The sequence below is a fragment of the Medicago truncatula genome, chromosome 7 (genome assembly GCF_003473485.1).
Source record: "Medicago truncatula cultivar Jemalong A17 chromosome 7, MtrunA17r5.0-ANR, whole genome shotgun sequence".
NCBI lineage: Eukaryota > Viridiplantae > Streptophyta > Magnoliopsida > Fabales > Fabaceae > Medicago > Medicago truncatula.
The window spans coordinates 55,239,252-55,261,756 of record NC_053048.1 but is presented as its reverse complement, the minus strand read 5'-3'; the positions used below and the strand labels follow the sequence as shown (position 1 = coordinate 55,261,756).

General features: G+C 33.0%; 3 protein-coding genes across 3 annotated transcripts; 1 reads left to right on the top strand and 2 right to left on the bottom strand.

The window, feature by feature from the left end:
- Nucleotides 1-303: 303 nt before the first annotated feature.
- LOC112416363 (uncharacterized protein At5g41620) lies at nt 304-3,643 on the bottom strand. The gene is made up of 3 exons (XM_024769966.2): nt 3,239-3,643; nt 2,422-2,547; nt 304-2,110 (listed from the first exon to the last, which is right to left on the bottom strand). Exons 1-3 carry the CDS (start codon nt 3,497-3,499, stop codon nt 824-826), a joined length of 1,674 nt encoding a protein of 557 aa, XP_024625734.1. The 5' UTR covers nt 3,500-3,643; the 3' UTR covers nt 304-823.
- A 3,426-nt stretch (nt 3,644-7,069) lies between these two features.
- On the bottom strand, nt 7,070-8,408 carry LOC11435140 (uncharacterized). The gene has a single exon (XM_003626476.4). It carries the CDS (start codon nt 8,207-8,209, stop codon nt 7,439-7,441), a length of 771 nt encoding a protein of 256 aa, XP_003626524.2. The 5' UTR covers nt 8,210-8,408; the 3' UTR covers nt 7,070-7,438.
- Nucleotides 8,409-10,594: 2,186 nt separating this feature from the next.
- Nucleotides 10,595-11,702, top strand: LOC11434665 (hevamine-A). The gene has a single exon (XM_024769821.2). The coding sequence runs from the start codon at nt 10,604-10,606 to the stop codon at nt 11,513-11,515; it is 912 nt and encodes a 303-aa protein (XP_024625589.1). The 5' UTR covers nt 10,595-10,603; the 3' UTR covers nt 11,516-11,702.
- Nucleotides 11,703-22,505: the final 10,803 nt, after the last annotated feature.

Below are 22,505 nucleotides of genomic sequence, written 5' to 3'. Positions count from 1 at the left end.
ATCAAGGTACGTATTTTCCTCAAATAAATTCTAATGTCTCAATAGATAACATAGATATTATAACAAGAAGTTAGTATCTATGCCACTTCAAAAATTAGAGATTGTTGTCAACAAATATTGAAACAGTAACCACAAAACAAAAACTGTAAATAGAAAATGTATTACTCTCTGATTCTTCACTTTTTCTTTGAATGATGAACACCAGATAAAAAGCATTTGAATTATATATAACTTTCCTTATATAATCCTCAGTATAACAGTGGCTCTACAAATGCAAGAACTGTTTCCTTCATAAGCATAAAGTTTAATTTAATATTTTTTGTATAATTCACCAATCAGCTAGCACAAAAAACAACTATATTTGTGGAGTACAGAAACATAAAGAGGAAATTTATCATGGCAATCCTTGAATGGAAAAACCAAAGAAACGAGTTTGAATCATCCTTCAAATTCATACTTGGTCATAGAACTTCTCTAAATTCAAATGGAACCTATCTATATTTGTATATACTTACTTCCACCGAACTACTGTCACTAGCAGGAGACACAAGCTGTAACCACAGCAAAAAAAAAAAAAAAATCAAGTTTCAACTGATCTAAGGTGCTTAACAACGGATCCTTGAACATGTCTTCTCAATCCCCTAGGAAATACTGGTGAGCAAGGAACAGGTTATAACCAACCATAATTACAATGTGATTCTATTCTACAAAAGGTTAATTCTAGAATTAGAATTAAATATATATGTAGCCCCTTAGAATGTAATAATACATTTGCAACTATTAATATTCCAATGTTCTCATCATAAACTTGTTTAGTTGTTGATCAAAAAGAGCTTTTACTAGGCTTAGAGCGAGATTTATGATCCTCTAACCTTGCTTCAAGCAGTTTTGCCATAAATGTATTGTCTTTTACTCCCCGAGGCAATTTGTTAGTAGACTGAGACTTATCAAAATCAGGTACAAACAATGTTTTTTTCCACTGTTTAACAGGACTACCCTTAACTGTAACTGAAGAATGGACACATGCATCTTCCCTGCAAATACTCTCAGGATATACCTTATCACCTTCTGATGACAAAGAACTGTTTCCAACTAACTGTTCAAGGCTGTGACATGAATTATTTCTATTGGTCCTGCATCTATCATTTTCTGGTGGACCTTGTACTGTCTCACACAAAGTTGTTTCTCTAGGAGCATTTAATAGATTTCTGTTGTACCTTCCAATTTCACTTGATTTCCCCTCAACAAAGCACTTGTTAAGTCTGTTCTCCGCAGTCCTTTTCTGTTCAAACTTGTTGGTACCAATGGAAGCTTCCTCGGCAAAATTATGAGGTGAATTTATTGTCTCCTTTAGTTGAAAGGAATCCAATGAAGGTAGGCAAGGGTGAATTTCCTTGACTTCTTTAATGGAGGGGAAATTATATCTCTTCAAGTCAATAGATCTTTTTGTATGAAGAAATGTTTCAATATCAACATGTAACTTGTCAACTATTGAATGTGTCTCTAGGAGATCACTGCCAATACCATCTTGAACTAGCTTCATTTGCGTGCGCTCGTCAAGCCAAGCCTCTGAAATGTGAAGTATTAGCCTATCAAGGCTATCACCTTTAATGTGATCCTTATCAGCACTATTATGCATAATAGAACGTAATTCGTGTTCATAATCTCTTACTCCTTTGGCAAAATCATCACACAAATTCTCCAAAAGGATCCTTTGTTTTTTTTCTCTTTCGAGATCTCTCAGAGTACCACGTAACAAAGACTTCACTTCATAAAGCTCACTAGCCAGTTTCTGATACAGGCTTTCTGAATGCTTTCTTAACTTCCTTTCATCTTCAATCTCTTCCTTGACTGATTGAACTACAGCTTTGATCTTTTCATGCTCTTTGTTCTTGTTAACAAGTTTGTCTTCTGTTATTTTCTTCATTAAGCTCTCTATTTCCTGCTTATTCATTTTCTTTTCTTGTAGTAACTCTTTTACCTGTGTTTGAGAAAGATCTAGTTCCATTATCAGAGCTTTCACTATTGCTATATTCAACGCATCCTGTTCTTCAAGACGCCAGCTACGGTCGAGAACCTTGACTAACTCTCTGGATGACTCTTGTGTAACCTGTTTTATGAAAAATAACACATTCATCTTATTATACCGGATGAAAGGGTAAAAGTATCATTTTAAAAACCATCTGGTTTACATACACTTTTAAAGACTTTCATTAAAAATGCCTCAGAAGGTTCATCAACGGTAAATCCCTCATGGTTTACAAATTAAGATGCAGATTTTCCTCAAATCAATTTTAATGCTTCATATCCTTGTTCAAATTCGTATTTACATGTTCATTCATTCATATTTATTTTTCTGGTGACCTAATATGTTAAAAACCATAAACTTCTTGAGATTCAAATGGAATCTATTTTACTTACTTCCATCGAGCTAAGGCAATTAGCAGGGGCCACAGACTGTAGAGCCGAACCATTTCTGTCAACTGATTTACCCTGCTGAACAACTGATGCTTGAACACGTCTTCTCGAGTCTCTAGCAGATGCTGGCTGTATTGCGGAACAAAGTAAGAACCAGCAATTGAAATTCGAAATATATATATAAAAATGTCATCAAACATTAGTATACAAAATGCTTCAAACATAATCCTGACTCTAGGAATTAGTGTTTGAATTGAAAGTCTTTCAGTTATCAATAAAGGAAGAACACAATTTTATGGACATTGGATATGGATACTATGTCACCTCTCTTCGTAAAGAGCTCATTATCATAATTCAATGTTATTTCATTCTTTGGCATCAACATTAGGTAATAGTTGATTAGAAAAGGTTCATAAAAAAATAAGAAGAAAATATTTAAATTAAAATTCCTCTAATAAAAAATCAAAGAGCAGATCAACTTCATAATGATAATTCCTAATGTAAACCATGAAAGTATAATGTTATTCATACAATTCTACATCACCCTCTTAATTGATATATACAAACTACAAGCCAAACTAAAGTCACCAACTTTTAAAGCTGAAACAGAAATTTCCAATTATAGGCATCTGAAAACAAAACAGTATACAAAAAGATAAGAAGAAATTTAGTACATGAATAATTTTACCAAAAATGTCATTGCCATGTAATATACATGTGATTGAACAAAGTGTAGCATATCTTGATTAAACTAGTACATAAGCAAATTATACATGAAAAAATAAAAAAATTGAAAATGGATACAAAACAAGAAAAGTACCTGGTGAGAGGGAGGATGCTCATGGTGGTGGGAGTGAAATTCCCAGAGTTTAGCACAGAGATTTCTTGCAGAGAGTGTTTTTGAAGTGGGAAAGTTGAGGAACTGTTGTTGTTGGGAAGAAGGAAAGTCAACAAGTCTCCAAGTGGGTGGTGGTGTTGAACTTGAAGACCTTCCTCTTCCTCCTCTCTTCTCCACAAGTTTCAGCTTTTCCACCATTATTCCTTCTTCTCTTTTCTCCGTACATTTTTCTCTTCTTTCCATCTTTAACTTGAAAATTTAAACTTCAATTTTTAAAAAACATTCAAAGTGTTTTGTGTTTGAAAGTTGAGAGTGCCGTGTGTCATGAAGTAGAAAGAATATTAACCTGTTAAGTAAGTTACAAACTCAGCTTTCTTCTCACATAGCCACATCAATAGTTCTTCACTGTGGGGTCCATTCTTATTGAGTATTGGGTCCTGTCTTTCCCAATCACCTTAATTTTCTTGTCCCTTTTGTCTTGTCTCCTCGCTAAATTATTTGTTTCTTTCTCACTTTTTTTTTTTTTTTTTAACCAAGATTAAAAAAACAGGAAAAAAAAGGATAGGTATCTTTTTGTATTGTAATTAAATAAGTTACCATACATAAAAAAATACTTGAATGAGATAATAAGAGATCTCTTTCAATTTAGCAAGAGATCATGGATTCAAATCGAATTATAGAAAGAAATTTAACAATCTCTACATATGCATAGAGGAATCCAAAACAAAAAAGACTAAATTCTAATCCAAGTCTTTATGGTTATGTAGACTCTCAATTGGTTTAAAAATACATTGCAAGTTATTTATGCACAACTGAAGTATTAGCAACATTTTCTTATCTTTTACTTGGTAAAATTCATGTAGATTTTCATAATTTTATGTCGATAAGAATTTTAAAAATGGTGTGAACTTGCATGAAATTGCATCCAATAAAAAAGAATGTTAAATAAAGAGTGTTATTTTTGTAAAGTAGTCCAGTGGCTAGATTCACACACATTGAGCTACACTTACGGGACAAATAAAGAGTGTTATTAACACATTTCTTCGAGACACATATCGGTGTTCATAAAACAATCACATAACTTTGATAATACTGCGTCATATCTGCTTAAAGAAAATTCAACATATACATCGAACAACAGAACGCAACCGTTGGATGAAGTGTTTGAGCTTCATCATATTGGCTTTGAAAGGCAAACAAAAAAGGCCATTAACCAATTCTATTTTTCTGGTGGAAAAAATAGAAAAGGAGGGTAACATTAAAAAGCCTAAAGTTCAGAGGTCAAGATTTGAATTTGTCATTTTGATTTCTTACATGCTAGGGTAACCTAAGCTCCCCCTATGGATGCTACGAGCATTGTGTTTGTTTGTTCAAGAATATTATGCATCTCATTATGACTAAACACCTTACTAAAGGAAGATTGGAAGGGTGTTTATGTTTTTGACAATAAGATTGAAAGAGTGCTAAAATTAAGCACGCGACTTATTGAATTATGGGATGGCACAAGTGGCCGTGATAAATATTGTGGTTCGTTGCTTCACCAAGAAAGAATACAAGTAGATAGATTTGTGGTCCATCTTCCCTCTCATCACATTCACATGTCATGCCTTGGAATTTTTTCCTCTAAAGGAGACATAGGAATGAGAGGATTGGCTAAAAATAATTGGTTATTGGAGAGCAAAAGCAACTCCATTAATCATTATAATTGAATAATTCTAAGAAGAATATAACCAAACTTCCTTTCACATACTTCGGTACGGGTTTTTGCATAATTGAAGATGTTATGGCAGTGATGTATCATTCTGTTTTTTTTTTTTTATGAACAAAAAAAAATTAATGGGTGCTATGGTCAAGAAATAATTATTAGTCCCATAATTAAACTATCTTATTGTTTGAATTTTTTCCACCCATGACAATAAGAATGGGAAAAAAAATATTATGATTGCTATACCAAAAAATACACTGGTATAGACGTATTTTTGTAAAATGAGAAGAAAAAAAAATTAAAAGTATTATAGGTAGGAACTTATGGAGTATGAAGTAGCTTCTTCGAGATATTAATATCTAAATGGGTCCCGTTTAGCGTGCGTGACCTTAATAGGTTTCGTATGGTAAGAGAGCAATTTTTTTTAATTTTTTTTTTTGCTTTGGTCCACTAAAATGACCTTTGGTTTTAGTTGCACTACAATCCTTATCTAGTGTAGCAAATTAAAGTAATTAAAAATTTTCACAATAATTTCACTCAAACATTATTGCTATTAATATTACAGGGCTAATGTATGAATATATTAATTAAATGATTAATACCTCAAATTCGTCTTTGAATTTTAAAAAATCGGTCAAATTCGTCTTTGAATTTTGCGAAATATCTATTTTGTCCCTGAATTTACAAAATGTCAATCAAATCAGTCCCTCCATTAAGTTGGTGTGTTAACGGAGGTGACGTGTAACGTTAACCTCTTACAATGCTTACCACGTCAGATGCCACGCAAGCAGGGACCAAATTGATGAATTTTCAGAAAATTGTCAACGGCTCTTTCTCCTCTTTCTCATTAACGGCTCTTTCTCCTCTTCCTCATTAACGACTCTTTCTTCCCCAAATATATAAATTTGGAACCCTAAAAACTGAAGAATGATTCTAGAGAAACTAAAATGAAAAATTGATATATTTATAAGGATTAAAAACATATTTATCCCTATTTAAAAATACCATAATATTCTTTAAAAAACATAATATGTAATTACTAATGTTATTTTTATTTATAATTATATAGTTATTATCATTAAAACTAAATCAGAATTAATCAAGGCCTATGAGCATGCTGGGATTTTTTCAATTTTTCCAACATTGCCAAAAACACCCTTTGTTAAATGTAATTACAAAATCAATTGGTATTTTTAAAATCTATATATATATATATATATATATATATATATATAGGGTTTTGCTGGAAGACACCTTTTATGAAGGTGTATTTTAGCAAGATATTCTATGATCATTTGCTAAAAGACACCAACTAATTTTTATAAAGGTGTCTTTTAGCAAAGTTATAACTAAAAAGTGGAAATCACACCTTGAAGTGTGGGTTGCTAAAAGACACCTTCATGAGTGGCTTCTAGCAAAACTCATATATATATATATATATATAAATCTTAGTAGTCAAGTAATTTATAAATCTTGACCATTCAAAATCTTCCTAGTACATGTATGTGTAATTTTTCTTTATAAATTGTATTTATAATATATTTTCAATTAATATATTTTTCTTCCTTAAAAAAAACTATATTCTTAACTATTTCATCAAATTGTCAAGAACATTGCTTGCTGGAATTTTGACTAGAAGATAATAGAGATGAAATGTATTATGTTGCTGGGAAAACTTTTCAATTTTTCAACAATGACAAAAACACCCTTTCTAAAAATTGAATCCAAAATCAAATGCATTTATTAAATCAATATATATTAAAAAGAATACAAGCATAGTGGGTCACTTAGCCTATTAATCTCAACCATTGAAAATATTCAAACTTACATTCAATGGATAACATTCCTTTTGCAAAAAAAAAAAAAAAAAAAAAAAAAAAATTCAAGTCTTACACCGGTAGGAGACCCATGAAGGTCATGCAACTTAGCCTTTGCCATCTAAAGAGCCTGTATCAAACATTGATTCATCGTATTTGTTGTGGATGTCTAACCCCTTCTTGTACGACCCGCTATTGTTGGCGGAGTAGGAAGCAATTTTTTTAGTAGGACTAGGAAGCTACTAAAAACATTGCGGTTTAGGAAGGCTAATAAATAACATTGCGTATGAATTGACAAATTTGGCTTGTGATTTTACTAGTTAAACCACCATCAAAATTTAAAACTTCTCACTAGTATTGTCATGGAAAATTGTCCTTCTAAACTTTATTATGTATTTTTGAATGATTGAATTACTAAAAAGCAACAAGTAAAAAACTTGAAAACAGAGTGTAGTGTAGTGTACTCTACTTTACTACAACAACAAAAGATAATAGGGACTGAATTACTACATAATAGTCCCAAAGCATGGGAAAAAATGTTGCTAAATTTGACTCTAAATTTTCCAGGAGAATCTCCACCGTCCATCAAAGTCTGATTACACTATATAAACTACCACTAATCATAGAGTAGTTTTTTTTTTTCTTCTCTTTTTTTCACTGTTACCTGCTGATATGGCTATTCCTCTGTGCAACCAAACAGCATAAGAATCCTGAACCCACTAATCCTTTATTTCCCGCCGATAATTCTCTCACTCCATTCCATTCCTTCAACGCCGTCGTTTTGGGTGATGAAGTAGACGACGTCGTTGTGGACCCTTCATCCACTGATGACTCCGCATCGCAAGATTCGCTTGAAACTTCTTCTCCGGCCACCGTAACCTCCTTCGGTTTCTGTTCCAACAACTTTTTCCGGCGGTGTTTTATCTTCTCTCCCATTAAGTCATGGTAACCTATCGCTGAGATTTTCTCCAGTGCCGGAAAACCTGAACCGTCTACCACCATTGCTCCTATGTTCAATATACCGCAGAAACTCCCCGACGGCCGGCGTATTTGAACTGCACTGAAACAAGGAGTTCTGTTGCCGGAGTCGGCGGAGGAGGATGAGAGGATGTTGCTGATTAAGAATCTGACAGTGCCAACTAAGTGATCACGAAAAGTACCGACGGCGTAGATCGCAACAGAGACGCCGGAAGTTTCGCTGGCGAGAAACTCCGGTGTGATACGAAAGAGAAATTTGTCGTTCCATGTAGGGTTCTGACCTCCGATTTTGTCGACTCGTGTTCGGAGTTTGGTGGAAGAATCGATCCACGTGAGTGCGTAGGTTTGAAAGTTTCGCCGTGGTGATGACGGTGGTTTCAAACCTTGTGCTGAGATCAAGTTGATCTCTAATACTAGTTGCGTCTTCGCCGGTGACTTCACAAGAGACGCCATCGCTGTTCTTTCTTTCTCTCTCTCTCTGGAGCCTTACCGATTCATCTTTGTTGTTCAATTTCCGGTGAGATGAATCAAGAAAGGATCAACGGTTGTGATTGCGGCGGAAGAAAGAACGAGAGAAAGAAAAGGGAAGGGTCTCTCTCGGTTATGAAAAAGAGTGGGACCTACTACGTATATCTATTTTCATAGGTGTAAGTTATAACCGTTAGAGTGTTAATGTGAATATTAGCATTAGTGAAAGTAGTTTCGTTTTATTGCTAGTTTAACACCATTTTAAATCAAAACCAACAAAACTAACCCATTTTGACAGCTATTATACAGTCTATATTCTAACAAATTAATTTTATACCGTTAAAGATTTCAAGTTAGATATTGTATCAACTCAAATTATCATCTAGATTTTCTTGATGTGCATTTATCCAAATTATCATCTAGATTCAAGTTTTTCAAGAAAGAGTGGAGTACTAATATTGGGATTTAACCAAGTTACTTGGACTTATGTGGGAAGGAGTTCTTTCCAAGGACGTATCCAGGGAATATCGAGTTCAATTTCCATGGGAACAACGCTTGATCAGTGCGCATGTATCTACGTATGAGTCAAATTAGTCCTTCATCTTTGGTGGGTCGAAAACCAATGCGAAAGCAAAAAAAAAATATATATATATTGAGATTTTACCATTTTATTTTTGGAACCGTTATATTCAGCTGTAGCAAATGCAATTTCGCAACCAAATTTTCAACCCTGCTTCTTGACATGCACTACCCCCTCGAGTCAAAAAATATAAAAATTTGATGTATACTGACTTAGATAATTGGATTACCAACATCGATTTTCATTTTGTTTATCGTAAACTATGCCAATAGGTAAATTTATGATTAGATCCAAATGTTTGTGATTTTTTTTCTTTTCTTTTCTTTATGATTTTGGGTAAAAAGAAAGAGGAAAGAAAAATAGATCAAAAGATAATCCTCCAACTACCTCAGAGGAGGAGAGACCTCATTAAAAGTGATATGTCATATTGCTTGATAGAGATTGGTCAACAATAGAATTAGTGAATATTATGCACGAATAATATGGTTACAAAAATTATCTCTAAATATAATTATTTTCTTTAAAACATGTCAACAAATATAAACACCATTTCATATCACTAGACATACATATTGGTGTCCTCTTAGCTTAGCTCAGTTGGTTAAAACAGTGCATAAAATATGCATAGTTCGGGGTTCAACATCGACCAATACAAAAAAAAAGACATACGTATTGGTATATTGATGAGACAAACTTTTGAAATATCTTTCCCATACCCGGAGGGATATTGTCCAACCATAATATGCTTATAGTATGTACATTTACATATATTTATATTTATATGTATGTGTCTTCACATTCTTTCGCAGAAATGTATTTGTCTTCACAAAATATGTTTATAAAATTATGTTTAATTATAGTTTTGGTTCCTTTATTTTTACTTGCTCACGAAATTGATGTCCTCATTTTAAAATCATTCAGTTTTGGTCATTCTTTCATATATTTGAACTTAAAAATGGTTATTTATCATATTTAAATTGATAATTTTAGGAAAGTTTTGGGTAATTTCATGGTTGAGTATAATACTACATCATCGGATCGTATGACATATTGTTTAAAATATGTCACATATGAAAATGGGACAAAAATCAAGTAACTTTAAAATATAGAGATCAAAATTGAAATTAAACCAAAAAAATTATAAAATTATTTTTTACATGATGTTTATTAATTTTTTATTTTTTCAGGGGATTTTTTTTTGACAAAATTATTTTTTTAGGGGATGTGATGTTTATTATTGTCGCAAAAATAAGATAAAAGATAAAACCCGAATCTCCCTCCATTCAATCAGACAGACAAAAGATTAAAACCACCAATATATATATATATATATATATATATATATTCAAATAATAGCTCTACTGACTACCAACAACATTGGACAATGGAAGCTGGTGGTTCCAATCCAAACCTTAGTCAGCAAGTATGAATGAGTCCAGCTGAAGAATACGACTACTTCCTTCATTACATGTTCTAACACATTTTTTTGCATGTAAACAAAATTGGATAGTGTTATTCTAATCTTAAGATGCTACCTATTTTTTACTCATCTTTTTTGTTTTGATATGTCCATGAAGAATTTCCAAATAATCAACTCTTATTTTGCTCTTGGTATTTTGTCTTCAGTCACGTCGCGGCTTTTGTTGTTACACTACGTTAATAAAATAAAATAACAATTAGGAAAATAAAATTTAAGTAAATTATCAATTTATATGAATTGATTGCTTAACAACATTATCCCGTGGCCTCTATTATAAATGGTTCCTTAGGATAAGCATCAAGCTGATAATAGTATTGCAATGGGAAATGAAACACGTAGGCTTTCAAATTCAATTATCTTTCTCTTAATTTTTCTTACTTTGGTTTCTAGTACAAATGGTGGAGACATTGTGGTTTATTGGGGTCAAAACGAGAGAGAAGGTTCATTGACCGAAACATGTAACACTGGACTATACGAAATTGTGAACATAGCATTTCTATCAATATTTGGTAGTGGTCGTAAACCTCAACTCAATCTAGCAGGTCACTGTGATCCCACATCAAACAATGGTTGCAAGAGTTTGAGCATAGACATAAAAAATTGCCAAAAGAAAGGCATCAAAATCATACTTTCAATTGGTGGTGGTGTCAATGGTTACTCTTTATCATCCAATGAAGATGCTAGAAACGTTGGAGATTACATATTGAACAATTTCTTAGGAGGGACATCAAAATCAAGACCATTAGGTGATGTTGTGTTGGATGGTGTAGATTTTGACATTGAAGTTGGTGGTGGTGAAGTTTTTTATAGTGAGCTTGCAAGAAGACTGTCTCAACATAGAGGGACCAAAAAAGTGTACTTAACAGCTGCACCTCAATGTCCTTTTCCTGATCAACATCTCAAAGGAGCATTATCAACAGGACTATTTGACTATGTTTGGGTTCAATTTTACAACAATGGTCCTTGTCAAATTGAAGCTAGTAACCTCAACAAGTTCCAAAAATCTTGGAATCAATGGGTTTCGACTATTAAGGTTAGTAAGATTTATGTTGGAGTTCCTGCCTCACCATCAGCTGCTACTGCTAGTAGTGGTTATGTGCCAACACAGGTACTTATAAGTAAAGTGTTGCCTTTTGTTAAAAGATCAAGAAAGTATGGAGGTGTGATGCTTTGGGATAGGTTTGCTGATAAGCAAAATGGATACTCTAGGGACATTAAGGCATCTGTTTGAGATTTTCTTTACTTTGGTTAATTTGTATTGTATCCATAAATAAATGCAAGTCGTTGTAATGAGTTTGGACTGTTGAGTCAAGTTAATAAAGTTTTTTATTTCACTTAATTCAACATTGATCTTGTTCCATTTATGTGTGACATTTTTTTGTGATAGCTAAATGTTAATATCTTTTGTGGCTTCTTTATGTACTGTTTTGTTGGACTATCCTTTTTGTGGTGTCAAGTTATTAGAACTTTAATTGTGCAGTTTTTTTTTTTTATCGTGCCAGCATGCATTCAAAAAGAGCCACCATATGCTTAGAATTCTGCTCATTACCCAAATCATTCCCAAAGTAAATGTCCAAAATACCCCTACGCATGCTAACATGTGTAGCGTGACTTAAGTTGCGCTACGTGACTTAAGTCACGCTACGTGCTGTAATTAACCCAGCCAGAACCTTCTGCCTCATTTTCAAACAACACACACATACAAATTTCATTTTTCTCTCAAATTACCCAACTCCAAAATTCCTTCAACTTCAAATCAAACAACACTCTAACACTCCAACAACAAGAACAAGTAAGCTTTCACTTAAATTATGTTGGTATGATAGATTTTTTCACTTAATCTAGAATTTTTTAAGTTTATTGTTTTGTTAAAATTTTAATTTTTTTTTTGCAAGAAATGATAGAATGTTATATGCAAATGACTTATAGTGCTTAATTGTTATGATGTTTAGTTACTATGTTAGATTTTATACACTTAGATTAGATTTTTTTAGATTTAGGGTTTGTTTAAATTTTATTTTTTTTTGCAAGATATGACCCAATGTTACATGCAAACGAGTAATATTGCTTAATTATTTAGATGTTTGCATGTTTATGTTGTAGTTATCATTTTTAAGGTTTATGTATAATTTGTACTCCAAGTGTTTGATAAAATGTTGGAATGAGTTTTTCATTGATTGTGTTTAATTTCTTATTGTGTAGATTTGAAGCAACGGCCGGATGGATCGACGTTCATGCAGAATTCAACGGCGGAAAACCTCAGAGGTTGAAGGTTCGGTACCTTGATGTAACGTTAAGAGGTCTCAATGATGAACTGACTGAATTCAACCAAGGAGTCAACCCCAGAGATGCAAGGAGGGTGGAATACGTTCGGTATAAACGTCCAACGCTCGACGAGGGGAGAGTATCATTCACTTTGGTGGAGTTAAAGAACGACGAAAACGTGACGAGCATGTTGGGAGCACAGCATGTTCCAGTGGATCAATATGCAGGTGACGGTGCTGAGATCAACTGAAGATATCATCAACAGCTTGATTCCACCATAAGATCGTCATTAGTTAGGGTAAGGTGCATTCCAACTACAACAATTATCTTAGCTCTGAAATGGGCTAATTCAAACTTGTCAAACGGCCATGACTCAAGCATTTCGTCCAACGTTCATGTTTTTCCTTTGAAAAGATTAAATTCTTGTTATGCTGGTTTAGATGAAGGTATTAAGTGTCAAGGAATGAACCTCATTTCGTTGGCACTTGAATACCATCATCTAAAGTAAGCCTAACAAAAATTTATTCTTTCAAAGGAAAAACATGAATGCGGGGCGAAATGCTTGAGTCTTATTGTTTGGCAAGTTTGAATTTGCCCCATTCAAAGGTGAGACAATTGTTGTAGTTGGAATGCACATTCCAACTACAACAATTGTCTTACTTTGGATGGAGCAATTCAAACTTGTTAATCGGCAAGACTCCAACATTTGATAAGTGTCTTGAACGCTGGTATTCAAGTGTCAAGGAATGCACCTCATTCTTTTGACACTTGAATACCAGTGTTGGAAGGTGCATGTAATGTAATGTTATTGTTGACATACATGTCGTTTATGTAATGTAACGAAACCTTAATTAGACTTTATATTCGAATTCACGTTGTCGCAATTTTTATTCGAATTCGCGCTGAATTTATTCTAATTTATTTATTGACTTTACTCGAATTTATTTATTTATTGACTATACGCACGCAATCAATCATAAAATAAATGCAACAATGAACAAAAATAAAGAAACAAAAATAATAGATATAAAATATCATTTTATTAATATAATTCTTATTAGATTTACAATGGGGTAAAACTAAATCTGCGAAAAAATAAAAACCACTAGAAAACCGACCACCCTGGCGTAAAACTAAAAGAAAATCACCAGAAAACCGACCTCCCTGGGGTAAAACTAAATCTGCACATTTAGTTTTATCCAATCGGGTTCTTTTTTCAAGAAAGTTGCTCACTGCTTATCTTTTCCCCAGCATTCCCACTACTTATCATTCTTTCTCTTTTTATACCAAAATAAAGAAGAAGAAGAAGAAAGGAAAGGAACAAGGTTCATGGGGGAGAGACTGAGGAGGAGAGTGAGAATGCGAGATGGTGTGAGGAAATGGGGAAGTTTAGAGGTGTATTTATAGTGGGAGATTGTAACATAGGTTATATCTACCATAAATAGGGTCAAAAAACGTGTAAAAACTTAACAAAAACGTGTAAAAACAATTAAAATGCATTGAACAAAGTCATAAAAACGTGTGTTCTTGAGCCCAGGATTAACACTAGCGTGAGTTAACTCACGCCAATTTGGCCGGTGGTCAAGAACACATTTTTTGAACTTTGGTCGGTTATTCAACACTTTTATTGAGTTTTATACGTTTTTTTTATTGTTTTTTTACTGAATTTAGTGCATATGAAACTTATGCACTAAATAATTTTCAATTAGGCCTTTATTCTTGTTTTTTGGTTACATTTAGGCCTTTATTCTAAATTATTTTATTAACTTTATTCTAAATTATTTTATTTACTTTATTCTAAAAAAATATTTACTTTATTCTAAATTATTTTATTATCTTTATCCTATATTATTTTGTTTACATTAATCTAAATTATTTTATTTACATTAATCTAAATTATTTTATTTACTTTATTCTAATTTATTTATGCACTTAAAATAAATATTGATTCAATATTATTCATTAAATAAAGACAAATATAAATAAAAGTAAATGAACTAAATTAATATTTATTCATTAAATACAAAATTTAAATATAAAAGCAAATATAAAATAAAAAGGAATGAACTAAATTGAGACATATAACAATATCTCATTTTATTAATAATTCATACAATACAATAATTCTTACAATAATTTATTCAAATTCACTACTTATTTTCTCCCTCTTTGGGGTAAAAAGTGATCAATCTTCATGGGGTAAAATAGTGAGCAGCCTTCTTGGGAAAAATACATGACCAACCCTTGGGCTAAATTTAAATTTGATTTTTTTTTTATACCCCAACAAGAATCTTTTTACCCACGGTAAAAAGTTTATGGAGTAAAAAAAAACAGATTTAAACTTATCCCAAGGGTCGATCACTTCCCCAAGTCGGCTACCCACTATTTTACCCCGAAGAAGTTTGATCACTTTTGCCCCCAAACAGAATATTGAAAAAAAGAAGAGAAATAGAGGGAGAGAGTGAGGAGGGGGAGAAAGTGAGATGGTGTGAGGAATTAGGGAAGTATGGAGGGGTATTTATAGGTGAGAATGGTAGTATAGGTTGATATAACACCCCGTTTTTCCGACTTGAAAAATTTTGCATTAAAATCAGAGTAATCAACTTAACAGGATGTCACACTACTTTAAAAGATAAATATAGTAAAATTACTATTTATTCATAACATCTCAAGCCATCAATTCAAATCTCATTGCAGCGGAAAACATTAATTAAACAACGTAATGGCACAACGGCCCCAACATAAACAACTTATTAAAATTCAATCTAGGTGATTCATCAACATAAAATCATAGCAATTACGTAACACATGGAAAAAAAGTAAGATCATCATCCCGTTACGTATCAGAGCGACCCTAAGACGACGCGTGAGAGAGTCAACTCACTTCAACAGCTATTCCTGATTATCTGCACATTACCGACGTAGAGGCAACATTCAAACAGAAGGGGTGAGATTTCACATTCAATAACAATAAGTGTATGATTCTTTAAAAGAATTTAACGACACATAACAACACCTATTCATCTTTAGTAAAACTAATAAACAATAATTTAAGGAAGAGAATTTATCAACATAGAACAACAACAAATCATCAACAACAATGCTTCACATAAACAACATAAACAACAATGATAAATAATATTTATCCTTCACTGTTATCGTGATTTTCGGGTGTCAAGTCATTAATTAGGCTTGAACCTTTCAATCTTTGATATTCTCTATTTTTTTTGGGAAGGGCAAAATTGAGAAAACCCTTAGAAATTCTAAGTTCAGGGGTCGTTTTCACTACGGGAAGGTGTTAGGCACCCGCGATGACTATAGTACTCTATAGGAGCCGTTTTCTTAGTTTTATGTCTACGCTTTATTCTTAATGCTATTTATAAAAAAAGAAATTTATTTATGTTAAGAATGGGGGGAGAAAGTGTTTGAGGTTTTATTTTAGTGGACTTGGAGAGGTTTTGACCTCATGCCTACATACCCATTTAAGGGATCAAACTCCATGTAGTTCTCTTTCAAAAAATGTTTTTTTTTTGTGTGTTTGGTTGATTTTAGTTTTTGTTGGAAAATGGTTTTGAAGAAGAGAAAGAGGCCTTAAAGGCATAAGAGAAGAAAATGGTGAATGGTTGGTTCAATTGTTATTAAAAAAGTCTAAGTAGGAATTAGGATTCATTTGGATTTGATTAAGAAAATAAAGGAAAAAAAATTCAATGGAGTTTTGACTCCAAGGTTTGTTTGGAAAAATTTGAGTGATGGAATTTGTTTATTATTATTTTTGGAAAATTGGCATTTGTCTAAAGATCGCGTTTCCTAAGCATACATCTAAACGGTAAACATGCAACGTGTGTGCGTGTCGGTGCTTGTGTCGGTGTACATCATTAGAGTCCATTGTCCTTTACACTTTGCCCTAGTTTACATACTATGGTCTTGCGAGTAATTAAAAGAAAGCTAATCTACCTAAAATTATTACAAACCCATTTGATATAGAAATGAATAGAAAAAAATGCCTAAACTATGTCCGGTTCAGTTGTCTATATAAGCATGTTCACACCGGTTTTTTCATTTTTCTTTGTTCTCCCTCTCTCTTCTCTCAACCTAGTGAGAGAAGCTCTCACCTCTCTCTTCTTCTTTCTCGCCGGATTCTGGAAAAAAGGTGGAAGATCTTCATCTTCTCCGGTGAGGCTTGTTCCTCCGGCGTGGTGGTCGGCCGCCCAAGGGTGGCGGCGCCGCCGCCGGAGTTGAACGAACTTCTCCGTTTTCAAAATTTTTTATATTTTCAGATATCCTTTTTTGTCCTGAACACGAATATGGCACTAGATTTTGCATGCAAGATTTGAATCAACGTAGATCTGAAGTTTGTGTTTGCGGTTTTGAAAAAATTTTCTTGTTTTTTCTTAGTTCTTTTCGAATGGAAACTTCCAGAGCTTCACGGATCTACGTTAGATTCGTCCTTGTTGATGTTTCTTGAGAAAGAAAGTGAAGCTTAAGTGTTACCTGTGGTTTTAATCGGAGATTTCGAACCGGAATCTTCAGGAAAAGCTTGAATCTGGTTCTGCTTGTTGATTTCTTGCTTTAAAACCGAAAATAAATCGGCGCTGTTCCTTCTTCTTCTTCACCGGTTCAGATTCTGCTTCTTTTCCTCTTCTTCTCAAGCTTTCGGATCCTTCGTGATCGTGCTTGAATTCGTCGCCAATGGTGATGAATTCGCACTGGAATTGCGAAGGATTTGATTCGATGATGAAGATTCGCAAAGAATCTCTGAGAATCACAGAAAGAAATGATGAATTTGATGAATCTGGAAATCTAGGGTTTATGTGATTGTTCTTGTTTGTTCTTGGAGAACTTTCTATTTTGATCTGTAACTGAAAGGAGAGAGATTGTGATTTCTGTTTGTGATGTGGCGTGTATTCAATGGATCTGTGTGGCACTGTGCACTATTTATAATCTGACAAGTGTGCTTGAGACCCAATGAAATGGTGACACCTGGACTTGTATGAAAATGGCTCGGCCTTGGACTTGTTGTGATCTAGGGACCTTTCTGCAAAAAAGTAAAATTGAGGACTAAACTGCAATTAATAAAAAAATGGATTAAAAATGCAATTTTGAAAAGTTTTGGACAAAAATGCAATTTTGGAAACCTTTTGAGGGACCAAAATGCAATTAAAAGAAAATTGAATTAAAATTGGTAATTTGAAAAAAAAGTAAAGTGAAACCTAAAATAAAATCAACAAAAGGACTAAAACGAACCAATTACTGACATGAGGTATTTTAAAATACCTCCCTGCCGAAATTTTGACAGGAAAAGACCAAAATGCCCCTAGGGACTAAACTGACTCAAACTGACTCAGATGCAATTTTTGAAATGATTTTTAAACAAAGACTCAACAATGATTCGTACAGACAGGTTGAAAAGACTCAGAGGCAAACACAGGGACTAAAATGGGTTCCACTGCAGGAAATGACCAAAATACCCTTTTGTATGATTTTTTGAAATAAAACGCAAGAAAAGTAATGCGATGTTTCAGAGAGTTTTTAAATGACTTGTAATACAAGAAAAGACAGACAGAGGCAGTAAAATACGCTTGAAAAGAGAGTAAAGGTTCAGAGTAAAATAACAGTGAATCGACAAATATCAGTGTTAAAAGAAGAAATTTGAATGAGTATTTTTAGGTCCAAAATCAGGGTATAACATTCACATAGTTCCAACTATAAACCATCAATCGACTTCAAATCATCATTAACAATGCTTCACATAAACAACAACCATAAATAATATTGATACTTCACATAGTTCCAACTATAAAGCATCAATCAACTTCAAATCATCATTAACAATACTTCACATAAACAACATAAACAACAACAATAAATAATATTGATACTTGATGAGATAAAACCGCAAGTGCATGGTCTTACCGAAGTAGTAAAAATAGAGTATCGTTCCGACACGGAGTTAGGAATTCAATTAACTTTAAATAATAATTAGACTGAAGGTTTAGAAGGTAGAAAAGTTTGTATTTTTAATTAAAAGAAAAACAACAAAAGAAAAGATAAAAGTCTTGGAATTATTGGTTCATCCTAATGGCAAGTCCTTCACAAGCCAAACTATTAAACTTATAACCTTATGTTAGACCTAATTTCTCAAGACAGTTTCTCTTTTGTTCCTCTAGCAACCAAGCCTATTTCGCTGACTTGATTACTATTAGATTTTGGTTCCTCTAACAACCAAGCCTATTTCGCTGACTTGATCATTATTAGTTCCCTTGAAGATCGAAACTATATGTCTCAAAGATTGTAAAGACTATTTCGCTGCCTTTACAATCTTTGTCTAAATTCACTTGTTCGAGTATCAAAGCTCCACTTTCGTTTTATGAATTGATATTTGAGATGATGGATAAACAATTATCAAACCCTCCACTTTCGTTTCCACAGTTTGATAATGGTTGATCCATGTTAAAGCGGTGAATTTAGATAAGGAATTAGGGTTACATAAGATTAAGGTTTAAAGCTTGGTTTGATTAGGATTATGTCATTAGACTTATTCAACAATCCCAAGACAAGAGAAGTCTACTCACTAATGTTCATCGTAGACAAGGAGAAGAAGAGAGAAAGCATAAAAGTAAATAACAAGAAAGTAAATGAACTTTTATTAGAAAGACAATTGTCACATATTGTATTCCAAGAAAAGATGAATATTTGTGATGGATGGCTACTCTATTTATAGCATACATTTGACTTGAAATCTAAGCAATTACATTCGGGCTAAAAATATAGTAGCTTAAAATCTAAGCAAAAGCAGCAAAAGACACTCTGGAGGGTGGCACGACTGTGCCAAGCTTCTGACTTTAGGGGAGACATATTTTGTCTTCCAATCTTTGTATTTTCGTACCGAATCAGCTCCAAGTCCCTTTCTTTTGCTCCAAGACTCAATCCATCCAATATTTATTCCTGAAATATAATAAAATGCAATTTGTAGTAAACTATCTTAAAAAGGAAATAATATTAATATAAAATAAACTAAAATCTAATTAAAACTAAACTAAATAATATCTAGAAATAGGTAATAAATGACTCATCAATACTTCACATAGTTTCTCATTAACAACTCATTAGTAATTGACAACTTGACAACAACGACAATGCGACAACATCGATAGGGTTGGGAATAGGCCAGGCCGGCCTATAGGGGCCTATGGCCTGGCCTGTTTAAGCCTGGCCTGGCCTGGTCTGTTTATTAAAAAGGTTAGGCTTAGGCTTTTTAAAAAGCCTATTTAAGTAAATAGGTCAGGCTTAGGCTATCAAAAAAGCCTATGAAGCCTAATAGGCCAGCCTGTTTATGCATGTTAGGCTTCATAGTGGACTTTTTAAATAGGCTTTAAAGCTTTATAGTGAAATAGGCTTTTAAGGCCTTATTGTAGTGATAGACAAGTCTTACACTGAAATAGGCTTTGAGGCCTATTAAGCCTATTTAAAAGTAGATAAAATGGAATGATTAGTGACTTTAATAGTAAGCAGGCCTGTAAATAGGATTTCAGGCCAGGGCAGACTTTTAAATAGGCCAGGCCAGGCCAAAAAAATAGGCCTATGAAAGGCCATAGGCCAGGCTCAGGCCTGCAAATTTTTTCGTAGGCCAGGCTCTGGCCTAGGCCTATTCCCAACCCTAAACATCGACATCAACTCGACAATGCAACGACAACAACATCAACTTGGCAATGCAATATGCATGTGGTACCGATCACGGCATCAAGCCCCCAACGTATAAAGCAAACAGGCTCACAGGGCATCAAGCCCTCAATTTAATAGAGCAAATAGGCTCACAGGGCATCAAGCCCTCAACTTTAATGAGTATGCATGGACTCAGCAACCAACAACTTTAACAACTTAGACAACTTATACGACTTCAACAACTTAGAACAACAACTTACAACTTTAACGACAACAGCGGCAACGACAACAACGACGACTTTGCATCATAATATCATAATTCATCAATCAAGATATTTATGTAATAATTCATCAATCATGAACAACATCATAAATCATCACATTCATCAACATATACATTCATATAATAATTCATCAATCATGAACAACATCATATAACATCATACTCATCAACATATACATTCATCAATCAAAGATATTCGCGTCAAACCAAGTTAGATTCATCACAACATAGGTTAAATATTCTTAAACACCTTAATTGAACTCATAGTACACATGCTTTGAAGTTTGGAGACAATCCATAAGTTTTAGGTTGACTTAAAAATAGTTATGCGGAATTTTCATAAAATTTCACTAAGACCTCCTTGAAGTATTTTCATCATAACTCAAAAACCAAAAATCATTTTCAAGTCAAACCAAAGCGAATGGAAATCTAACACAATTATCTACAACTTTCATGTTTACACCAAAGGCCAATTCAAAATAGAAACGTGTGAAAAAGACGCAAGAACATGAAACAGGACGTGTTGTCAGAGAGCAACTCGGGAAAAACTCATTTTTCACCCAAAATCCCAATTTTAACTTCCCTATGCCCAAATTTGATTCCAAAACTTGTCTAACCATTTCTATACATGATAAGACACTCAAAACCATATAAAATTTGACCTAAAACATTATTTTAGAAAATCATCAAAAACAACATCTCATAACAAAAACAACAACAATTAGAAGTGAATTCATCAACAACAACATTATACTTCATCAATTTTGAGACATATATATATAACTTGAGCATATAAATTCATCATCAACAACTTAATTAACATCAAATTCACATACCCAAACATTGCATCAAACATAAGCCCAAATTTCACCAATTAAATCCACAATAATCACTTTATACAAATAGACACTTTTGGGTAGAAGTAGAAAAAGAGATTATACAAAAGATTATGAATGAAATCTAACCCTAATTTCTATAACATCAAAACTAACAACAATTACAATGTTAAACCCCTTTTTTTAGAATCATACAACCTATTATTGGAGAAAGCTAGTCACACCCTTACCTTAGGTTAGATGATCGCAAGGTTCTACCACTTTCTCTTCTCTGACTCTTCTCTCCTTTTGGTTTCTCCCTTTTCTCCCAAAAACTGTTTTCACGTATTCTGTTTCTCTATTTCTAACCTCTCTTTTTATAAACCTAACATATTCTCCCTTATTTCAAATATGCCCCTCACATCTCAATATTCTATTTTAATATATATATATATATATATATATATATATATATATATATATAATATTTCTATAACAAATAACAAATATATATCTACCCCAAATAACAAATATATCTCTATAACAAATATATTTCTACACCAGATAACATATATATTTCTACACCAAATAACAAATATATTTCTACAACAGATAACATATATATTTCTACACCAAATAACAAATATATTTATACACCACATAACATATATATTTCTACACCAAATAACAAATATATTTCTACACCAAATAACATCTATATTTTTACACCAAATAACATATATATTATACTAATAAATACCAACATATAACATAATAAAATATCACTCATCAAAATAAATCGACTAAATTATAAAAAAACATCTAAACTCAATAAAATAAATAAATAATAAAATAGGGTGTTACAGTAAACATCATTAACGTGGTCAAAAAAACGTGTAAAATAGTGTTAAAAACGTGTGGATTGAATGTTGAAAAACTGACCACAGACCAAAAAACGTTTGTTCTTCAGTTATGCACCAACCAACTGGTGCGAGTTAACTCACGCTCAGAATACACTAGCGCAAGTTAAGTCATACTACGTGACTTAACTTAGGTAAGAAAATACACTAGCGCATGTTAAGTCACGTAACACGGTTTAACATAAGTAAAAAATACACTAACACATGTTAACATGCGCATGGACATTTTAAAAATTTACTTTAGGAATGAGCGATACCATTTAAACAATGAGTTGA